The sequence below is a fragment of the Arachis hypogaea genome, chromosome 9 (assembly GCF_003086295.3).
Source record: "Arachis hypogaea cultivar Tifrunner chromosome 9, arahy.Tifrunner.gnm2.J5K5, whole genome shotgun sequence".
In the NCBI taxonomy this organism is placed as follows: Eukaryota; Viridiplantae; Streptophyta; class Magnoliopsida; order Fabales; family Fabaceae; genus Arachis; species Arachis hypogaea.
In genome coordinates, this window is record NC_092044.1 from 8,252,201 (window position 1) to 8,275,678 (window position 23,478).

General features: G+C 34.1%; 1 protein-coding gene across 3 annotated transcripts; it reads left to right on the forward strand.

Moving 5' to 3' along the window:
* On the forward strand, window positions 1-22,817 carry LOC112710241 (glycine--tRNA ligase, chloroplastic/mitochondrial 2). 3 transcript variants are annotated; one of them, XM_072203855.1, is made up of 36 exons: window positions 1-332; window positions 483-533; window positions 929-1,013; window positions 1,380-1,461; window positions 1,570-1,633; window positions 1,749-1,804; window positions 1,922-1,999; window positions 2,263-2,337; window positions 2,425-2,495; window positions 3,324-3,440; window positions 3,557-3,658; window positions 5,482-5,608; window positions 6,671-6,754; window positions 6,927-7,013; window positions 8,140-8,241; window positions 8,321-8,384; window positions 8,871-8,926; window positions 9,663-9,734; window positions 10,240-10,322; window positions 10,768-10,816; window positions 11,196-11,258; window positions 11,395-11,484; window positions 11,564-11,650; window positions 12,209-12,280; window positions 12,360-12,418; window positions 17,913-18,006; window positions 18,233-18,451; window positions 18,557-18,651; window positions 19,174-19,264; window positions 19,424-19,528; window positions 19,652-19,690; window positions 20,126-20,215; window positions 20,874-20,975; window positions 21,754-21,835; window positions 22,045-22,130; window positions 22,512-22,817. In XM_072203855.1, the coding sequence occupies exons 7-36, from the start codon at window positions 1,958-1,960 to the stop codon at window positions 22,608-22,610; spliced, it is 2,604 nt and encodes an 867-aa protein (XP_072059956.1). In that variant the 5' UTR covers window positions 1-332; window positions 483-533; window positions 929-1,013; window positions 1,380-1,461; window positions 1,570-1,633; window positions 1,749-1,804; window positions 1,922-1,957; the 3' UTR covers window positions 22,611-22,817. The 3 variants fall into 3 exon arrangements, with proteins under 3 accessions (XP_072059956.1, XP_025618182.1, XP_072059957.1); XM_025762397.3 differs by having other exon boundaries at window positions 8-332; window positions 929-996; XM_072203856.1 differs by having other exon boundaries at window positions 13-332; window positions 929-1,264.
* The last annotated feature ends 661 nt before the right edge of the window (window positions 22,818-23,478 follow it).

A 23,478-nucleotide genomic window follows, 5' to 3' on the forward strand; every position in this document is an offset into this window, starting at 1 on the left:
GGGTTAAACCCTATCTTATCCCCAGATTCTGGAAGAGGAAGCAAACTAACTGATTACAGTCTTCCGCTCCATCAACAACGGCAGCCATGGCTATCTTGGCGTTGCCACTTGTCATCTCATTTCTCAGGCCCAGCCCCTCCCTCCTCCGCCGTGCACCACTCGCCGCCACACGCCTCCCCTCGATTCTCCTCCGCCGTCGCCAATTCGCCTCCCTCCCCGCCTCCGCCTCCACTCCTCCCACCTCCGTCTCCCCTCACTCTACTTCGGCACAACCCAACACTCTCCCACAAGCTCCCACCCTCACTTTCCAACAAGCCATTCAGCGCCTTCAGGTCTTAATTTCCCCGCCATTTTTGTTTCTTGAGGTTTATGATAACCGCAAAATTTTACTAGAATTGAATTGCCTTTTTTATTTTTATTTTATGTTATTTTTTTACCTCTCTCTCTCTCTCTCTCTCTCTCTCTCTTATTGGTGTTTGCAGGACTATTGGGCTTCTGTGGGATGCTCCATTATGCAATGCAGCAACACAGAGGTAAAATTTACTTGTTGTGTTGCCATTGTTCCCTCCTATTATCCACTTGAGTTGTTGTTTTCTTCTTCAATTGTTGTTGTTGTTGTTCTTCTTCTTATTTCTTCTTCAATTGCTGTTGTTGTTGTTGTTGTTCTTCTTCTTCTTGAGCTCAGGAGACAGTAAAAAAATTTGAACTTTAAAAATTCAATTGTAGCAAAGAAAATGTTTTGCAATTGTAGGATTGTATTTACTTCTCGTCTTGTTTCTACTACTGATTACATTGTAATATTGATTTATTTGTTTCTGTTGGTAAAAATCACGATTCTTTTAATTTTTTGTTGTAATATTCTTTATGTGCTCTTAGATTTTTTTTGTTTTTTAAATTTGGCATCGTTTTTTTTTTGGCTTTGGTGCAGGTTGGAGCTGGGACTATGAATCCTCTTACATATTTAAGGGTCCTCGGTCCAGAACCATGGAATGTTGCGTAAGTATGCTTTAGATGTAAGTTCAATGATGTATGGATCAACTTGAATATCAGTTTGGTTCAATAGAAGTTGTTTCCAGGAAATTACTTTTGAAAATAACTGAATTTATCCTCTTCTTGCAAACAATGGGATTCGAGGTGTATATGTCATTTTCACACTGTAGTATCCGAAAGTTGTAGCATATACTGGTGCTGAACAATGGTATTGTATTGGAATTTAGAAGTGTCTCTTTTTCTCTGCAAAGCTTTTGCTTCCAAACCTACCTGAGTTGAGTGTGTAACTTTTTTCTTCTTTTAAAATGTTTTTTTTGGTTATCTTATATAGTATGAGTATGAGGGTTTTGTTTCTGAAATTTCTGGCAATGTTGATTTTATGATGAAAGATATGTAGAGCCTAGCATCCGCCCCGACGATAGCCGATATGGAGAAAACCCAAATAGGCTCCAAAGACACACTCAATTTCAGGTGAGCTTTATATGTCAATCACATTCGGGAATTCAAGTTGTAGATTAGTGTCAAGAATAATTTTTGTTGTCTTCTACCATTGAGTTCTTGGTTGCTTTCAAATCTCAGGTCATATTGAAGCCTGATCCTGGAAATTCACAGGACCTTTTTATCCGCAGCCTATCAGCTTTAGGTAGTAATTGAGCCTAATATCGTCCAAGTTGACTGAAATAGATTATGTTATTCTGATTAGTAGCTGTTGTTTTAATTTATTAGCATTTGATTAATGGAGCGCATGCTTGTTGTAGGTATTGATGTTACTGCTCATGATATACGATTTGTGGAGGACAATTGGGAGAGTCCAGTAAGATATATATTTTTGGTCTATAGTCATTTTAATGCTGCTTATGGAATGGCATTTAAATTGCCATCTCCATATTGACGTATTGTGAAAAGAGTGCGAACTGAAACTGTATTATAGGTTCTTGGTGCTTGGGGTTTAGGCTGGGAAATCTGGATGGACGGGATGGAGATTACGCAATTCACCTACTTCCAGCAGGTATTCATTGTTGTCTAGAGACAATTATTATTTTTTAATACATAAGAAATTGTTCCAGAGAAGAAAAGTTATCAAAGAGCTAGAGGACGATATATCCTGCGTAACTGACATGGGAATTTTTCATAAAAAGAATGAAAAAAGAAAAAAAAGAAGATTAATGGTTTTCTTATTGTATGTTGATTGCAACCTTTGCTGTTGACTCATTTGAAAAAATGAAACCCTTCAATTTTACCCTCTTGTTCTTATTTCTCCTTTCACTCCAGGCAGGAAGTCTCCCGCTATCACCTGTTTCCGTAGAAATCACGTATGGCCTTGAGCGTATCATTATGTTACTACAGGTCTGTAGACTAAATTGCTTTTTCTCCTCTCTCAATATCTATCATCTTTTAAATAATTTTAGAAAAGGTTCTTAATTTTTTTGACAGGGAGTTGATCATTTCAAGAAGATCAAATATTCCGATGGAATTACATATGGAGAGTTGTTCTTGGAGAATGAGTACTTGACTTTTTGACTACTTGCTTTTGAATTGCATCTGATTTTTCTGAGTTATCATCAAGACTGTTTATTTTATTTTAATCTATTTTGCATTTAGATTGTTTCTTTTTAAATCTCTTTATTCTTTCGGACTATTACTGCTCTATTCTAATGACCATTATCATGGCTCAAAGTGAGGATAGAGTACATAAACTGTGAATGTTGAAAAGATAAGGTGAAATATTGTAAAGCAAGGAACCAGTTTCAGATATGCAGAGGGATTGGAAAGATCTTCTAAAGTGACTAGTTTTATGAGTTTCTTTTCATAGTTTTCTTTTCCTGGTTTTCTACGTTGAGGATTTCTCTTCCTCTAGTCCTTTGTACATAGGAAATTTCAGTGGAGGAAATTAAAAAAAAGGGTATCTTCCCCTATCAACATAGGAGTGCAATACCAATTTCTTAGTGGCCCACTAAATATGACTGGAAGACCAGAGCAGCGCAGATAACTTTATGCCACTTCCTCCTTATTATTCCTCAAGTTAGTTATATCATTTTTCACTGAAGCATAACATAGCCTTGGTTGTACAGTAGAGGAATAAAAATGTCTTTATGTTTAATAGCATATGCCAAAGAGATAAAAAGTTACATGATACTGAAATAGAAAGTAAGCAGCGAACAAAATTGCATACATTTCAACATAAATTTTGTTTGTGTATATATTGATGCTTTAAAAAATTGCCTGTAATTTATAAGTCTGAACCTGTTCATTTGGGGCTATCTAGTTTCTGTGTTGTTAATCTAGACTTCTGTATCTCTTAATGGTGATGATATTCTGTTTTTCTGTTTTAGGAAAGAAATGAGTGCATATTACTTGGAGCATGCCAGTGTTGATCATGTTCAAAAACATTTTGATTTCTTTGAGGAGGAAGCTCGTAGATTACTTTCTTCAGGCTTAGCAATCCCTGCGTATGTTTATGCTATTTAATTTAACTGTGTATTGTATTATTGCTCTTATTATTCTCAGTTCTGTTTGCTTCTTCACTGTCTTTACTTCTGATGTATGTTTTATCTCTACATGCTAGGTATGATCAGCTTCTAAAAACATCTCATGCTTTCAATATATTAGATTCCAGAGGCTTTGTTGGGGTGACGGAGCGTGCTCGATATTTTGGTCGAATGCGTAGGTAATGCTTGTTTCCTGAAATATAACTTGGATTCTTGAAGGAGATCTATATCTAATTGCATCACTATGAAAGAATTTAATCTTGGTTGAGAATTACTTCTTGAGATCTTTCACAGTATTGTTCAGTGCAAGTCTCATATGAAAGATTTCGGCACATAGTAATTTGTTCTCAACTCCTAGCTTTAATATGAGAGTGTCATATACTCATATTTCTGTGCAATTGATAGCTCTCTTTCTTCTATCCAAAAAAGGAAAAGTAAATTGATGATTCCCTTTTAGTGTTAACTTTTTTATTTTTTAGATGAGAGAAGAAATATTATTAACATGAACGGAATGACATTACACAAAGGATGAAGGATACGTGAATAAAAAATACATTAAAAGAGCAAAGCTATCCGATTTCTCTGCATATAAGAGAAAAGATATTGTTAAGGACTTGGGCTTTATGTGGTGCCTGAAGTCTCACATTAAGTAGTATAAGGTAGCGTTTGTTTTGAGCTACTGAGACGGAGACTGAGAGACTGGAACTCCGTATCATGTTTGTTGGCCGAGAGATTGCCAGATTGGTACTAAAATTTCAGTCTCTGTCTCTAAAATTTCAGTATTTCAGTACCTCCAAAAAGTGGGGACACAGGGGACTGAAATTTTTGGAGACAGAGATTAAAACTTTAATAACATTTTATACTTAAAATACCCTCATTTCAATTAATTAATTCCAACTTTACCCTTTTGCAAATTAAATTAGAGTTTCATCCTTATCTTAGTCTCTGTCTCCCATTTTACACCAAACACAATACTGAGACTTATTTCCGTCTTTGTTTTTCAGTCTCTGTCTCTCTTCCAAACGCTACCTAAGATACTTGACGTTGTATTTAAGGATGTTGGTTCTTCTCTCTTAATAGCTAGCTTTTAAGATGTGGTTCTCTACTTTTGTTAGGTTAATAATTGTTCCAGAGCCAGGTTGTCGGCACCATGGAAAGGGCTACCTATTGGCTGGATTAAGGTCAATATTGAATATTGATGGCCAATAGCCAAGTGGCTACTGCTGGGTCAGTACTGATAGAGTGAAGCCATCATAGACATCAACTCTCTAGGGAAGGTGCATTGTTAGGGATGAGTATTATGGGGTTCCCAAAGTCTTACATCGAGTTGTATGGATGTCTGATGTTTATTTAAAGAGAGTGGTTCTTCTCTCTTAATAGCTAGCTTTTAAGGTGCGGTTCTCACTTTCTTAGATACTGAACAGATATCTATCTAAAACACACTATGTACACTTGCACCAGACAGATGCAAGATGCTGAATTGCATCCCGCAAGACCTGCTTGTCTGAAAGCCTTCCATTAGATGCAAGAGTCACACTCCTACCAAGTACACCAGCTATGGCATATGTTGTGCACTTTGCGGGCAAATTGTTATGAACTTTTTGTTCTTGACATCTTTAGTCTAGTTGCATCATGTAAAATTTTCCTCACATGTCAATTAATTTATCTATACTTCATTAAGATAAGGTCTAAGATAATTATTAGTAGAGTAATATAGTTTTTAGTGTGTTTTCTGATAAATTGATCCAAACTTGGACAGGTTACGTATGTTGTGGTACACTCGTTGCGATTATATAAATACTCTCATGAATTGAGTATAAATGATTATCAAGTTAGGGTCTCCCGTTTTTCTTCTACTCTTCTAGCTTCTATTTCTTTGAGGATTTCTCTATTTTTAGGATTTAATAGTCCATGGCATAATGTTATTGGTACAGTTTTAGCTATGCTTCTTTGTCTTGATTTCAGTATTTTGTGATGTTTACTTTATTTTGGTTTTCTTCAGTTTAGCTCGCCAGTGTGCACAACTTTGGTTGAAGACTAGGGAGAATCTTGGCTTCCCTCTTGGTTTCATCTCTGAACCTGATAATTTTGTATTGCCAAAAGAAGTTCTTGAGGCTGCTTGTGAGAAGGTTAGTTAAGTGGGTCAATTGAGTCCCTTCTCAATGTTTAGTTTTGTTTAAGATTTATGGAAAATTTACTTTCTTTATGTAAGATCCATAAGCTAATCTAAGCACTCCTTGCTTAAAAATTTTACATTATTAGTATTTGAGCCAGTTATTTTTCATCAGAAATGCCGTCATTATTCTATTAATCATTTTTGTCTACACTTTCATCATCAGCATTCAATGATCTTTTTTTTCTTTGTTAATGATCAGAGATCTAGAATCTTGGCCTTCATTTGACATCTTAAGCTTGTAGGAGAGTGGATTTTTGACATTAGGGCATCTATGATTTAGTGGATCAGAAAAGCTTACTAATAGTAGGGATTATGACTTACTAGTAGATGATTTATCTTTTTGTAGTCCATTGAAGGGACAATTGCATATTTGTTTGTGTCAATTAGAATTGAAAGCTATGGTGTTATCGCCTAGAGTATTAAAGCAATGTAAAGCGATATTAAAAATTAGCCCTAACTCTATTGGCAAACATAAGTTTCAACTTTGAACAGGAACTGGTCCCTGTACCATTAGCACAACTTGCTTGCTCTGGATTCATATTCTGTGTTTGAGATATATTTTGAGGGTCTAATACATATCCTGTAGAAATACTTAAGATTTATGGGTATCACGGTTTGGAAGAGCTATGAAATCTTTACTTTCATGTGGCTTGATGTTTTAATTGCTGGAGGTAATTTGTTTGTTTGTTTATTTAACATTATGTTTTTTTGGTTTTGGGACAGAGGAAGGAATTCCATTTGTAGGGGAAAAACCATACAACAAAGCATGACAATACCTTTATAGGTTGGATAAAGGAATACCATCTAACACAAACTGACAAACTTAATATGAGCTATTTGTCCCTAGAGTAAAATGTTGGCACTAAGAGTTATATGGTTTATTCAGGCTTGAATAATGTTTTCTAAGCTGCATATGTTTTAGAGAAGAAGGAAAAAAAAATTTGAATGAGTGTCTTATTGCATATGCATTTCTCTTTTATTTAGATATGAAATTTCAAGCTTTATTTGGTTACAGGTGCATGATCAGTCAAGAGCATTTGTTCTTGAAATTGGAACAGAAGAGATGCCCCCTCAAGATGTTGTAGATGCAAGCAAGCAAGTATAACTTTCCTCATGTGATTAAAATCATGGAATTTTCTTTTCTCCTATTTATTGTTTCTGGAACTTATCTTTTATTAATAAGTATGTTTTTTCTCATCCAGTTTTGTCATTATTTATTATTAAATTAATTGTTCATTATCATCAAATATTGATTCCTCTCGTTATTGTAGCTGAAAGATTTGATGCTGCAATTACTAGAGAAACAGAGGTTAAATCATGGCAACATGCAAGTTTTTGGCACCCCACGCAGATTAGTGGTGAGGGAATAAACTTATATACAACTTTTGTCTCTAGATATTTTGGGATATAGCTCTTATTTTCTGCATTTCCCCCTCTACATGCCATAGGGATAGCATTTCTCACTTATCTTTGATCTTCTGCTTGTAACTATTATGTGGGAGCTATCATTTCTCATATGAAGAGATTGGAAGCTTTCTATTCTTCTTGATATTTAAAACTTCCTTGCAGTTTCTTCTCTTCTTTTGATTACAATGTTCTTCTCTTTATTGTTTACTTGTTATCCTTCATTTCTTCTAGATGCTTTCTTGGATCAGTTTGATCTGGAAAACCTGAAAACTCAAATTATATCAACAAAAATTATTTGGGTTGGTTTGGGTAATTGGTTCATTTTATGAAGTCATACCCAACTAAATCAATTATTCATAGTACAGTTTTAGGTTTATGATATTTCAGCTCGATTGCTCAAATACTCAATAAGATCCTGATTTTTTTAAAATTATTTCTAAGCTTTAATGTTTTTCACTTAAATTTTATTGATAAAATCACTTTGAATTTCTTTTCTAAGTCTATTCACAATATTATTAAGCATCTCATAACCAGATCTACCATCGTCGTCATTGTTGTTGTTGTCATAGTCATCATTGATGTTATTGTTATTGTTTTTATTATTTATTATAATTGTTATTATTGTTACACTTGCGGTACATAGCCGGTCCCAAGCCCGGATAAAAGAGGAGGGTTGTGTTAGGTCTTCGGCAACCAACATAAAAATATAGCCGAACCCCCATGACATGTTGCTGTTATTATTATTATTATTGTTGTTGTTATTATAATAATTATAATCATCAATCTCATCAATTCATCATCATCATCATCAATATTATTAAATTCAATTAGTTTGATTTATTTTTTGCACAACATTGAACGAAGCCAATCAGTTTATACGCTAATTCCTTCCTGCAGTTGTTACTTCAGTTTTCTCTAACTAGTAGATATAATGTAAATGAATTTGCAGAAGTTCCAACTTATGATTTAGTACACAGAATGAGAAATTTTCTATATGCTGTTATCACAATGCATACCTAGAAATGTTGAATTAAAACATATATTAATTGTGTCTGTTTCCTGTTTTGAAATCCACAGGTTGCCATTGAAAATCTTTCCACAAAACAAGCAGAAGTGGAGGTTGAGGTTCGAGGTCCTCCAGTTTCAAAATCGTTTGATCATGAAGGAAACCCAACAAAGGTTTTACTCTGTCTGAGTAGTTTTATAATCATGAATTGCAGTCAACTACTTCTGCCTTAATTTTTTTATTTCATGTCAGGCCATTGAAGGATTTTCCCGTAGATACTCTGTTCCACTGGACTTGGTATACCGAAAGGTTGATGGTGAGTATCTGAAGACAAAGCAGTTGTGTTGTAGGTTTGATTGTGTTTCTTTTGGTCCTGTTCAGTATATTATTTGTGTGTTTTTGTTGTACTCGGTACATTGTTACGAATTGTAAGTAGTTCAGATTGATGCTTTATGTTGTTTGTAGCTCCTCAAGGACTGCTGTCCCCCCCCCCCCCCTCTCTTTTTTTTTATGGTAATTCACGCTTTAAGCCTAAAAAGGCTGCATATGAGGATGCTGTTAGATATATAACTATTTATGTGCTTTTACTTAACAGTCTAAGTTTTTTGTGATAAGTGGTTTCGTGACGATACATTTGCATAGCCACTAGTTCATAATGCAGAAAAATTAATTGGCTTGACGCATCATCATTTGCTGCTTTTATGGAAAGGAAACTTTATGCTATTAGATTATGGTTTCTCTCCCAATTTAAATTTCCAGTCAGTTTTCCTGTTAATATGCAGTTTGCTTCTTGACATTGCAGGAAAAACAGAATATGTTTATGCTCGTGTGAAGGAGCTTTCAAGATATTCTTTAGAGGTTTTTCTATTCATTATCTTTAAAAAATCTTGCCGTCTATGCTTGTTTAATGTTTTTTTTCCGAGGATGCAAGTTCCATGGTTAATATAATATATCAAATATTTATGTGGCTTTTTCCTTAAACCTACAGGTAGCTTTGATTCTAGACCACATATATAATTCCATATAGTAACACATATTTAACAAAATAATTTCAAAATGATTTAGAGTCAACTGAACTTTTCAAACAAATTGAAGCAAAATGACCAAGAAATTCAACCCTTAAAGATCTGGACCACAGAGCCAGGACACACAACATAAAATACCAAAAAACGTGTTTCCTCATTTCCATAAGGAAATGCATCAGAACAAGGGAAGAACAAGTGTCATACAATTTCTGAGTAAGCACTAGACATTACACATATGTGAGGGGAAATAATCTTGTGTAGTTTATTAGGGAACTTGTCTTTATTGTTAAGTGTTAATACAATTGTGTACTTCAGTTTAAATAAAAGACTTGATGTTAGGGGGAGCATTAGATTTGTATAAGGTTTATAAAGAAGTATCCTTATTCATAGAATGAGCGAGGACTGAAAAACTCAAAAAAGGAAAATTTCAGGCTATTTCCCTTGAGATATACACAAGGATATGTTCAGACCACTGACTCATGTATTCATCTATGATTTATTTGTGTTTATTACTTTATTACACTTTGTAAGAAAATGTCATTGCTGATTATCAATTATACTCTTGTTAGGTTCTGTCTGAAGATTTGCCTGCTACTATTTCTAAAATATCATTTCCAAAGACGATGAAATGGAATTCTCAGGTATGTGGGATTTGAAGTGTTTTCTGTATTAGAATGATTTGTTATAATAAAATGATAACAATATCTTATAAAGTATAACGCTAAACATTGAATAGAATTATAGTTTTATTAGGCCTCATACTTTGAGTCAACATCAGGCTGGCCAATAGGGCCATTTAAGTATAGTTGTACTTTATTGCAGCTATTAATTCATACTGTTCATCGTTCATGATAGTATTATACTAGATGCAGGAGTGCGTAGTTAACCCTATTTGATGTTTGGATTGTTTTCCATAACAAGGGGAAAAAACATGTGTCAATGAAAAACAACTAGAATCATTTTGCTCAGTTTTATTTAATAAGAATCTTCTAGTAATTGGATTTATTCAGCCCTAGAGGAAATATTTGACAAAGCAATCATTCTTTATTCCATGGTGTTATAAAATACTTGCAAAGCTTATATGTGATCCTATTTTGAAGTAAAGGAGGCAACTGGATAACTAACATGGTCCCTTTTCATATATAGGTGATATTTAGTAGGCCTATCCGTTGGATTTTGGCTATGCATGGAGATGTAGTAGTCCCGTTTATGTTTGCTGGGGTATTGAGGTAATTTATTCTCTTTGGATATTCTCTCTACTATCCCATCCCCTAATGCATGTGTTCAGGAGTAGGTTTCAGCTTTTTCATTTTATTCATAAGCACCCCTTGAATAGATTGTTATTTGCAGTAGTTTGCATATGTAACACTCTTTCCTTGTCTCTTGAGATTAGTTTCAAACCTGAAACCTGCTGTTGAAAGACTGACTGTTCACTATTAGCTTCATCCATAATTTATAATTTGACATGTCTAGGATTAAGTTAGTTTTAGATCAAAGTGTAAAACCAGAACAGAAACCATAAATAGATCAAAGAGTAAAACCAGGAAAAATCATTCTTGCCTTCTAAATCCAGCCCATAAAGAATACTAATTATAATAACTTCTCTTTGGCACCGTCTTTTTTTAAATTATCTGATGGGTGAATAATACTTATCATTTTCTTCGTATAATGTAGTGGAAACTTATCTCGTGGTCTTCGCAATACTTCTTCAGCTATCCTCCAGGTGCATTCTGAAGCTGAACTATTTTTATTTTGCAGCTGCAAATTTAGTTTGTTTGGTCAATAAGAGACCCAAAGATATATGATATCATTAATAGACTGTTTTACTTATTTGCATTTTATTTTGTGCTGACAGTATCAGGTTTTTATACATATCGTTTTGTACTTTGAACATCATCTGTACATTCCTAAGAAACACATTCACATTAATATAGCTTGATGTCTTTCCTGGTTATATTTGTGTGTGCTTGTGTTTTCTTCTTCTCCATTGTTCTCTCCTTTTTTAAAACATTTTTCCCTTTTTGCTGATGATCTCTATCTTTGTAATATTTTGTGGCTTAATAAATTTATTTTATAAAAATAATTCTATACTTGATCTGCAGGTTGAAAGTGCAGAATCTTATTCAGTTGCAATGAAACATGCGGGAATCAATGTTGCAGTTGAGGTATGAGTAGATAAGTTGTGAAAATAAATGTAGCGCACACACGCGCGCGTGTATATATATATATATATATATATATATATATATATATATATATATATATATATATATTTTATAATAAAATCGGTGCAACTGGCAGGACCGCAAGAAAATTGTTGTTCAGCAATCTAATGCATTAGCAGAAAGTGTAAATGGCCAAATTGTTATTCCAACAGGCTTGCTTGATGAGGTAGGATTTTTATCTTCTGTTTGTGCAATATTGTTGCATATGTGCATTTCTAAGAATTTCTACTTCCATTTACATTTAGGTTGTAAATCTTGTTGAGGCACCTATTCCAGTGCTTGGAAAGTTTAAAGAAACCTTCTTGGCCCTTCCAAAAGAACTTTTGACCATGGTGAGCACTTCATTGGCATTCATATCCTGTTCTTCTTTATACTAGTTAAAATGATAATTCTGTCTCACATGATATGTGTAGGGACATGTCTAGCTGAATTAGTTCAAGGGTGATTTATGCATTCTTTGTTGAATTTTGAATGTAACATATAGTATCTGATTGTAATGCTTAAATGTGTAACTGCTTGTTGTTTAAGTTTGTTTCCATCTTCAATATTCAATAATATAGTTTTAGGGGAAAATCAACAATTTTTCCCTTTACCATCAATTCATCACTTGTGAGAAAGATTTGTTTTCCCTTTAAGTTTGTTATCCAATACCTGCTAGACCTTATCTTTAGGCAAAGTGGGGCTCTAATAGACAAAAGATGCAATGATGTTTACAAAGATAATCCTTTTGTGGATGAAATGGCAATCATTATTTATGTGTTTGGTCTCTGGCTGAAAGACTAGATTGGATGGAATACTTAATGCATCTTGATTATAAAAAACGAGAGACTAATCATTAATCGTTATTGAAAGTTGAAACAGTGACTAACTATTGTGTGCCATGCCTGCAGGTTATGCAAAAGCATCAGAAATATTTTGCTGTATGTGATGATGAAGGACAGCTGTTGCCTTATTTTATTGCTGTAAGTTCTTTCCAATAGATCAATCTCCTTGTATAACTGCATGCTTTTATATGTTTAAATGGGGTTGGTTTTCTTTTAGGTTGCAAATGGAGCAATTGATGAGACTACTGTGAGGAAAGGAAATGAAGCTGTCCTCAGGTGTTCTCCCATCATTTATATATTGTCTATTGTAAATGACTTTACATACAGTTCATTGAAAGGGAGTTCGTATGATATCCAGCCTCCTTTCTTTGGTACAAGTATCCTTGATGAGTTATTAAGAATTTGTTGGTTGTTGGTTAGTTGTGTCTGTCTAGGATCAACTTTCTACAAGGTGAAGGCCCTTGAATGGTTTATCTTTCTCATACACTGAGTTGAAGTGTTTGGATATATTATTTTATCAAATGTATAGGGAATCAGCCTCTTAGGAATTATAGAAATAGAAATAACTAGAAAATAGGAAAGAAGGGAAAAATACTAGCCTAAAATAAAGGAAAGATTTCTAATCATAAAATCCCTAAAATTAAGCTAAACCCAAAAAGGAAAAGATTTATAATTAATTCTATTTACACAAAAGATTCATGAAAGGAATTAGGAATCTGATTTTGATTTGATCTAGTCAACACTCTCCCTCAAGCTGGCTTGAAGATATCATTCATTGACAGCTTGCTTATTATGCTATCAAAAGTCTTCTTGGGTAATCCTTTAGTTAGAACATCTGCTAATTGTTCCGTGGTTGGAACATATGAGATGCAAATCTGTCCTCTCTCAATCTTTTCCCTGATAAAATGCTTGTCAACTTCAACATGTTTAGTTCTATCATGCAACACTGGATTATGAGAAATGGAAATTGCAGATTTGTTGTCACAATACAACCTCATTGGTGGAGAAATAGAAACTTTTAGTTCTTGTAGGATTTTCTCTACCCATAGTGCTTCACATATTCCATGAGCCACTGTTCTAAACTCAACTTCTGCACTACTTCGTGCCACAACACTCTGTTTTTTACTCCTCCAACTAACCAGGTTTTCGCCAACAAAAGTACAATACCCAGATGTTGACCTTCTATCCATGACATTCCCAGCCCAATCTGCATCTGTATAAGCTTTTACTTGAAGATGTCCATGCTTTTTATAGAGTAACCCTTTTCCAGGGACCCTTTCAAGTACCTTAGGATTCTAAAGACAGCATCCATGTGTTCTTGACCATGTGAATGCATAAACTGGCTTACCATGCTTACAGCAAAGGCTATATCCGGGCGTGTATGGGATAAATAGATTAGCCTCCCTACCAACTGCTGATATCTCCCTTTGTCCATTACATTTTCTGGTTCAGCTGGCTTCAATTTTAAGTTAGGCTCTATAGGTGTTTCAGCAGCTTTATAACCAAGTAATCCCGTCTCTTTTAAAAGATCTAGGATGTACTTTCGTTGGTTCATAAAAATGCCTTTCTTAGACCTTGCGAATTCAATTCCAAGGAAGTATTTTAATGAGCCAAGTTTTTTGATTTCAAATACTTTGGCAAGCTTCTTTTTCAAGTCTTTTAGCTCTAAAAAGTCACCACCTGTCAGAATAATGTCATCCACATATACAATTAAGATGGCAGTTTTATTAGTTGCTGAATGCTTATAGAAAAGTGTATGGTCAGCTTGGCTTTGAGTATAACCAAGTCCCTTCACTACCATTCCAAGTCGTTCAAACCAAGCTCTTGGGGATTGTTTCAATCCATAGAGAGATTTCTTTAGTTTGCACACTTTATTCCTCCCTAGTTCAGTTTCAAATCCAGGTGGAAGTTTCATGAACACCTCTTCTTCTAGTTCCCCATCCAGGAAAGCATTCTTTATATCCAATTGATGTAAAGGCCAATTGTAATTCGCAGCAAGAGATAAGAGAATCCGCACAGAATTGAGTTTGGCAACTGGAGGAAAATCTCTCAATAGTCTACTCCATAGGTTTGTGTATATCCCCTAGCTACTAACCTAGCCTTATACCTCTCTATGCTTCCATCAGCATTGCACTTGATGGTAAAAACCCACCTGCAGCCAACCAATTTTGTATTCTGTGGCAAATCTACAATCTCCCAAGTTTCGTTTTTCTTGAGTGCGTGCCACTCTTCCATCACTGCTAATTTCCAGTTGGGATCATCTAGTGCTTCCTCTATGTTCCTAGGCTCAAACAGATTTGTAATTTTAGAAGTAAAAGCTCGATGTTTTTGAGAGAGATTTTGGTAAGAGACATAATTGGAAATACGATGGTTGTTGCTGGTTTTGAGTACTTTTTTTGTGCAGGTTCTGGTTTCTTTCCTAAGGATATTGGCAAATTATTATTAGAAGTGACAATTTTAGATTTACCTGGAAGTTCCTGAAGTACTACAGTTGGGCCGTCTTTCGGGTTTTCTGATTAGGTTGGTACAGAGATGATGGGCTGGTCTCTAGTCTTGGGATATTTCCGAACATAACACCGAAGCTCCTTTTCTTGTGGTATTTCTTTTCCTGTTTGGATTCTAACTAATTATGGTACAATTTCATAATTGGTTTCCACATCTTGTTTTGCAATTGTTTCAGAATTTACTTGATTAGTGAAAGTTGTATCCTCAATATGTAAGATAGGAGTGGGTAAAGGTTCATGCAAAATATTTTTTCTCTTAGACTCTCCCTCTGAAGAGAATTTTTTTGAAAAAAGGTTTCATGTTCCAAAAAAGTAACATCCATACTTACATGAAATTTCTTGATGTATGGATTGAAACATTTATAACCCTTTTGACTTGGGGAATAGCCAATAAAAATGCATTTTTCTGCCCTTGGATCAAGTTTACTTCGATATGAAGGTGTATGTAAAAACACAGTGCAACCAAATACTTTTAAAGGTAAGTCAGAATGCAACCTACATGCTGGAAAATTCTTTTTGAAAGTATCCAACGGTGTGCAGTAATTTAACACACGTGTGGGCATTCGATTTATGAGATAGGCTGCTGTTAGAACAGCATCTCCCCATAAATACTTTGGAGCATTACCCTCAAACATAATGGCACGTGCTACTTCAAGAAGGTGTTTATTCTTCCTTTTAGGAATGCCATTTTGTTGGGGTGTATTGGGACATGTAGATTGATGTTGAATACCTTTCTTTTGAAGAAATTCACCAAGATTTTTATTAAAGTATTCAGTGCCATTATCACTTCTTAATATTGAAATTTTTGTGTCAAATTGTGTTTCTACCATTGTTGAAAAATATTGAAAAATTTTAGATAGATCCAACATAGTCGTGTGTGGTCATCGATAAAAGTTACAAACCATTTTTTTCCAAATTGAGTTGTTATTTTCGATGGACCCCATACATCACTATGAATCAAGTGGAAAGGTTTAGATGTATGATAAGGTTGTAATAAGGAACTCTATAACTCTTTGAACGAATACAAATTTCACATTTAAGTAAGGAAGAATCAATATTTTTAAACAAACTTGGAAACAAATGTTTGAGATATGGAAAACTAGGGTGTCCTAGTCTATTGTGCCAGAGAATTATTTGATCCTTTATAGGCATAGAACTTATACCACTAAATTCTTAAGCTATTTTATCCTCTGAAATATCTTCAAAGTGATAAAGCCCATCCATCATCTTAGCACTGCCAATCATCTTCCTTGAAATCCGGTCCTGAAAAATATCATGAGTGTCAAAGAATGTTACAATACAATTGGAATCCTTGCAGATTTTACTAATAGAGAGAAGATTACAAGAAAGCTTTGGTACATGTAGGACATTTCTTAGGTCAATGTTTTTGGACAGTTTAATTGTACTTTATCCAGCAATAGATGAAAAACTACCATCAGCAACTCTAATTTTTTCATTTTCAAAGCAAGGAGAGTAAGTTTTAAATAAAGGGGAGAGGCTGGTCATATGGTTAGATGCACCTGAATCGACAATCCATGGTGCATTCAAGTTTGAGGGGCAATTAAGGGACATAGGAATACTAAAATTACCTGTTTGAGCCAAAGAACCACTAGGAGTACTAGACACAGAACTGAAATTTAATAGCCTTATGAGCTGCTCAACCTGTTCCTTACTCAATGATGATTTTTCAGCCTCATGAGCAGTTGGGGTAGAGCGTATTTTGGGACCAAGTTTGCTGCCTTTAAGATGTGCTGGTTTCCATGAATCTTCCAGCAGGTTTCTCGGGTGTGACGAGGTTTATTGCAGTGGTCACACCAAAGATTGGAGGGGTGCTTCTGATTTGATGAACTTTTAAGTGCAGCAGGTGCCACTAAAAGTGCATTAAACTCCAAAGAGGTCTGTTCAGTCTTGTCTTTTCCCATCATCACAGCTCTACGAATTTCCTTTCGTCTAACTTCAGCAAATACTTCTCCAATTGAGGGTAGGATTGCTCTTCCAATAATTATGCCACGAACTTCATCTAGCTCCACGTTGAGGTCTGCAAGAAACTGGAATATCCTTCCTTCTTCCACTGTTTGTTGGTGGTGTTTGGCATCAGCGGCTGAATTCCACTTGTAGTTATTGAAGTGGTCAAGATCCTGCCACACCCACTTCAATGTGTGGAAATATTTGGTGACATTGTCACTCCCTTGTTGAATTTCTCTAGCTTTTAGAGTAAGTTCATAAATCTAGGATTTATTCCCAAGATCAGAGTACATCTCCTTGACACTATCCCACAATTCTTTGGCTGTGGTATAGTACATGTAGTTACTGCTGATATCCTCCTCCATTGAGTTCAGCAGCCATGTCATCACCATGGAATTTTCGGTATCCCACACATGATATTGTGGGTCAGTGATGTTAGGCTGGCTTCACTCACCGGTGAGATATCCAATCTTCCCTCTTCCACGGATATACATCTGAACTGATTGAGACCACCTAAGGGAGTTTGACCCATTGAGTCGAAATATGGTGATCTGAACTGAATGGGAGTCACCACTAACTAGTACCCGTTGCTCAGATTTTAAATCTGATGGAGTAGGAGTGGTGTTCTCCTTCTGTTCAGGATTAATGACTGAGGAACTGTCAGCCATAGCTATAAATCAGAGGCACAGTGCAGAGATCCTGCTCTAATACCAACTTGAAGTGTTTGAATATATTATTTTATCAAATGTACAGGGAATCAGCTTCTTTATAGAGGAATTACAGAAATAAAAATAACTAGAAAATAGGAAAGAAGGGAAAAATACTAGCCTAAAATAAAGGAAAGATTTCTAATCATAAAATCCCTAAAATTAAGCTAAACCCAAAAAGGAAAAGATTTATAATTAATTCTATTTACACAAAAGATTCATGAAAGGAATTAGGAATCTGATTTTGATTTGATCTAGTCAACACACTGCAATAGTCTGTTAGGCTTGCCGCGTGGACCATCTGAGTTCCAATCTACTTTGTGACGAAATATGATATTTTTAAAATTGGGGATGAGGAGGATTGAACTTCTAACCATCTTTTGTCTCTATTTTGATCAATGAAGATCACCCTGATTAATCTTCCAAGTGGTTTCTAATGATCCTATACTGGATGGAGTGTGAAATCTTTTGCTTCCATTATTTGCTCTCAAGAACAAAAACTTGAAGATTTGCACAAATGTAGATGTACTCATATCTTGTTTGTTCTTCCATAAGGTATCCACTTTAACTGAACATGTTAAATCACATTTTCAGGGCTCGCTATGAAGATGCCAAGTTCTTTTATGAGATGGACACTCGTAAAAAATTCTCTGAATTCCGGAAGCAACTTAAAGATATTCTGTTTCATGTGAGTTGTATAGAAAATTTTTAGCTAAAAAGCCTTGCCATTTATTATACCTTCCCCCTCCTTTTTCTTTAAATAAGGCGCAAATAAATTCATACAAGGTGGTTGTGAATACCGTCAGGACAACAAGGTTAAAAGTTAGAGATTACTACTGATATGTGTAAGTTGTTGGAGACAGAGTGCTTAGCCTTTAATAGCTTGTTTGTTTGCGCAACATTGAACGAAACAGGAGAAGCTTGGAACCATGTTGGATAAGATGACTCGTATAGAAAACATGGTGATTATGCTAAGTTGCATCCTGAATATTAGTGAAGATAAACAACAAATCATCCGGGATGCTGCCTCGCTTGCTATGTCTGATCTTGCCACTGCTGTTGTCACTGAATTCACCTCACTTTCAGGAATAATGGGGCGTCACTATGCCATTAGAGATGGATATTCAGAGCAGGTTGTTTAATTTTAAGTTGGTTATTATTTGGCTAGCTTAGATGTCATGTTTCAAAACCTCCTTGCATAACATTGCTTCTTTCCTTGTCACTCTTTATCTTTGCAGATTGCAGATGCCTTGTTTGAGATCACGCTTCCTAGATTTTCTGGGGACATGCTACCTAAGAGTGATGCTGGCATAGTTTTGGCCATTGCTGATAGGTATAAGTTATAACTAATGGCAGATGTGGACTTTTCCATGTTTGTTGTAGAAAATGTATCAAGCAGACTAACAGAACTCATTTCTACTAGAAGAAACAAAGCAACATAGGTTCATTTTAATGAATAATGCTCAAATGTAGAACTTTATATATAATCTATAGCTACATTAGTTATTAAATAGATGTTTATATAATCTTTAATTAGGCATAGTCAATTTCATAGAATAAATTTTAGATACTGACTTACTATGGCTCTGCTTATGGTACACTTAAACTTTCCAAAATTGGGAGTTGAGATTCAGTTTGGAAAGACTAAAAGGGTATCTGATTTAAATAAGTGTTAGTTGCCTTCTTGTGATCAAATGGTGGATTTTTCTTTTTAGCTGTTGATAGTACTTTTGTTTCTCATGACATTGGCAAAAGCAAATTTTCTTCCCCAATTCCTTAACATTCTTTTTCTTTTATTTGGAACTTTCTCTCAAAGAACTTTTGAATGTGTCCATGACATGATAGTTATCTGCAGATTAGACAGCCTGGTAGGTTTGTTTTCTGCTGGATGTCAACCTAGTTCTACAAATGACCCATTTGGTCTGCGAAGAATCTCCTATGGTCTTGTAAGTATTAAATATTATTTTTCAACTTAATTTTTTCTTTCATTAATTCCTTTTATCCTTTTTCTTTTCTTTTTTTTTGGGGTGTGAGGACTTAAAAGGCATTTATTCAACACCTTGGAATTTAAATGTTTGCATTCATTGAGTTACTCTATCTTTCAGGTACAATTGTTGGTGGAAAAGAACAAAAACCTGAACTTGAAAGAGGCTCTGCAACTTGCTGCAGATGCACAATCCATCAAAGTGGATCCGCATGTAATAGATGATGTATGACGAAAACCTTCACTCCTTACTTAGTTCACTATTTTACTTGCTTGATTAATTGTTATTTTGATTTTGATTTTCAACTTTCTATGACATTAAAGTCTGGTGATTATGATTTATGTATAGGTATATCAGTTTGTTACTCGAAGATTAGAGCAGTTTCTGGTAAGTATTATGTTTGTATAGAAAATATTTAGTATCACTCGTCACCTCTATATTAGTTCCTAGAATAAGCAAATAATCCACATACAAACAAAATAACACCATTAAAATCATAACAAAATTTACTATAAATGCACTTATCAGAATCATTCACTTTATATCCATCGAACATTACTTTCTCAAACTTTTCATGCCATAAATCACAAGAATCAGTCAAATATTCGAATGTGCATTTTCATTCACAACATAAGAAACACTTAGGAAAAATAAACCATTACTATAATGTCCTTTCCCCACAAAACTACTACATTTAGAGAGCACAACATCAATTTTATAATCAACTTTACACCAGCATTGGTTAATAAAGACAAACATAATTTTAACAACTGTCAGGCATGTGTAAATCATTAGTTACACAATACTTTATTTTATTAACAGGTTGACAAGGGAGTGAGTGCAGAATTTGTTCGTTCTGTCCTTGCTGAGAGGGCAACATTTCCCAGTCTAGCAGCAAAGTCAGCATATAAAGTAGGCAACTTTGTTTCATTTCACTGCTTTTTTCCTTTGACACGGTAATGGTGTATTATTTGTTAGTATATAAGGGTACCTATCAATAATATTAATGAATTGACCTGTTTGTTGTTTAAGTTCTCTCTTTCTTGTTCTCTAATGATCTATGATGGGGCACTATGGCATTGTCCACTTCATGTAGCCAACTCCACTTAGTGAACAACACTTAGTAGTTGTTGTTTTCATTGTTCCTTAACACTAAAGATAATTTTTGAACTACAAGAAACAAACACATATTCATTGTTCATTTGTTTATTGAAGTTAGTTTCTGTACAACTGGAAGCAAATTATTTAGATTGGTCCCTACAATTTTTCTTTTTGTGGGGTTTGGCAGTCCCAGTCATTTTATTTTAAGGTTCAGTCTTTATAGTATCATATTTTAGTTCTTAGTTCCTACAATTAAGTGTCAGTTCTTATATTTGCTACGTATTTTAGGCTTAGCTCGATATTTAGTTTACTTTGGTCTTGATCTCTGAAATATCACAACATAAATAGTTGAAAACTGTAGGAACCTATATCAAACCAAAGGCATAATTTAATACAAATCTAGGGAGCAAAATAGTAAGTACTTTTGAACAATTTATGCAGTCCTAATGGTTTACATTGACTGATTTAGATGGAAGAATTATCAAGAGATACACTTTTCCCTAAAGTGGTTGAAGCATACTCTCGACCAACAAGAATTGTCCGTGGGAAGGAAGGCGAACTTAATATGACGGTATTTTGTTTATTATTTTAGTTAATTGTGTTTCAAAACTGTATGTTGGGGCTTCCCTTTCATATATCAAGTTTATATGATGTATGGGTAAATGTTTCATTAATAAACACTATATATAAACTAGGACTTGTTCAGTAATATGAGAAGACACATGCTTAACACGTGCTTATTTCTAACAGTCAAATCCTAAACCCAATTTTTGAAGGAGCTATAAATAGCATTATTAAAGCCACAATATTTGGGGATGTATTTAGTAAATGAACGCCTTTACTCATTCCAAGGCATAATATACATCATGGCAATAATTCACATGGTAATGATAACCATAAACCTTGGAGTTCTAGTTGGTTATTGTTGTGGTTTTCGTCAAGAATTTAAAAATCAGTAGCAAAGTTGCGTACTAGTGTATTTAGTCAGGATATATGATTGTTAACTCAAATGTAATCCTCAAGAAGCATAGAAATTATACTCATTCTTTTGAATGCAAAAACAAGAAGGATAACAATGCCGGATCAGTTATTGATCCATGTAGCTAGTCCTCCTACAGTTAGTTTGGTAAAATGGTAAAAATGGTGGTCTGAATTTCATGTATCTATTTTATAAGTGAAAACATACCCAAAAAAAAAATGTTTATAAATTTTACCATGAGTTTTACCCAAAACCAAATTGACAACTAGTTAGTATGCTGATCTTTAATTAATGACCACATGTATGATTGACTTTTATATATTTATGTTACAATTAATACTTTTGGCATGTTCTCAATATGGGAACTTAGGTGGATGAGGCTGCTTTTGAGACAAATGAAGAGAGAGTTTTATGGAGCACATTTTTGTCAGTTAAAGAGGGCATTAATCCTGGTATATATCTCTAGCTCCTATGTATACTGTTGATATTTATTTAATGTTGCTACCTTTCAATCTTCATGACTACGGATTGTCTTTTGTCTCTGTATTTGCTTGGCACTCCTTTTTTATTTTTGTGCATATAATTCTTTCTACATGGAACTTTTTTCTTATTTTTCAATTTGCTTATTTATCATGATATTGATATTGTCTTAACTTCACAGGTCTTGACATTGATGATTTTGTTGAGATTTCATCTCAGCTAATACAGCCGCTTGAAGATTTTTTCAACAATGTCTTTGTTATGGTGGTATGTTAATCTTACTGCTCAATTAGAGGATTGGTTTTTGTTTTTCATATATTTGTTGTTCAACAATGCCTCTATTGTTGTTCATATACAGCATGAAAACTCGATCGAACCATTTACAACAAACTAAATTTAATTTTAACAAACTAAATTTAATTTTAATACACTATCGATAATAATAGTTTTACACTACACTATCAAAATTAATCTTGCAAAACTTTGGTTAGCACAATTGTATAATTGAACTTAAGTTTCCTTCTATATTTCTTGTAACTTGAGTTGTATAAACTCCTATAAATATTTAATGTGGAATGAGAATGAAAAACATATCTATATTCATTGTGGAAAGGTATAAAAGTCTCTAATCTTTTTATTGCAATGCAGGATGATGATAAGATCAGAAAAAACAGGCTAGCTATGCTAAAAGAAATTTCTGAGCTTCCAAGAGGAATAGCAGACCTCACAGTTCTTCCAGGATTTTAAGGATCCATAAACATAATATTTATTCCTCATAGGATAGACCAATTAGTTTTTGTTTCTTGGTTTCATTCGAGTTTGTATATGCTACCTTTTGGCTTTATTCTTGAGGATAGGGGCTAGTTTGTAAATTAGTTGTAGCATATGTATTATCCTTTTGGATATTCTTCATTCATCATCATATAATAAAATAAAAAACGCAACCTTTTTTTATATTCTTGATTTCGTATGTATTTCTTTTTCATGGATAAATATAACCACTCAATTTTTTTGTACAACTTTTTAAACAATACAAATTAAAAACGACTTTCTAAAATTAGTGTTGGTAAATTGAAAAAAAAATTGAGAATTAATTACTTTTGAATTAAAGTAATGGAATTATATGCCCGAAAAGCAATTACTTGGGCATTTTTTGGAAATTAGAGGTAAACTACTTTGTGGTTTATTATTGTACGATAATTGTACGATAAATATAATTATATACTCATTTAATACATAATCTAAATTTCTTTGCATAGTTTATTGAATATATAGTATTTGAATTAAATTTCAAAATGATTAATTTATTATATTATTTTTATACAAATATTAGGTGTCCAAATCTTTTGAGTAGCTAAACTGTTAAAAATAAAAACTATTCACCTCGTTGCTTCTTCTTCTTCTTTAATGTTGTCGCCATTACCGTCATCGTTATCATTGCTGCCACCACTGTCTTTTTTAACATCGTTGTCGTCATCGCTGTTGACTTTTTCTTGATATTGTTGTTGATGTTTAATTTTTTTTTCTTTTTTTTCCTCCTCATTCTTTTTTATTATTATCATTGTCCTCGTCTTCATCTTTTTCTTTTCCTATAAATATTCAAAAAACTAAAACA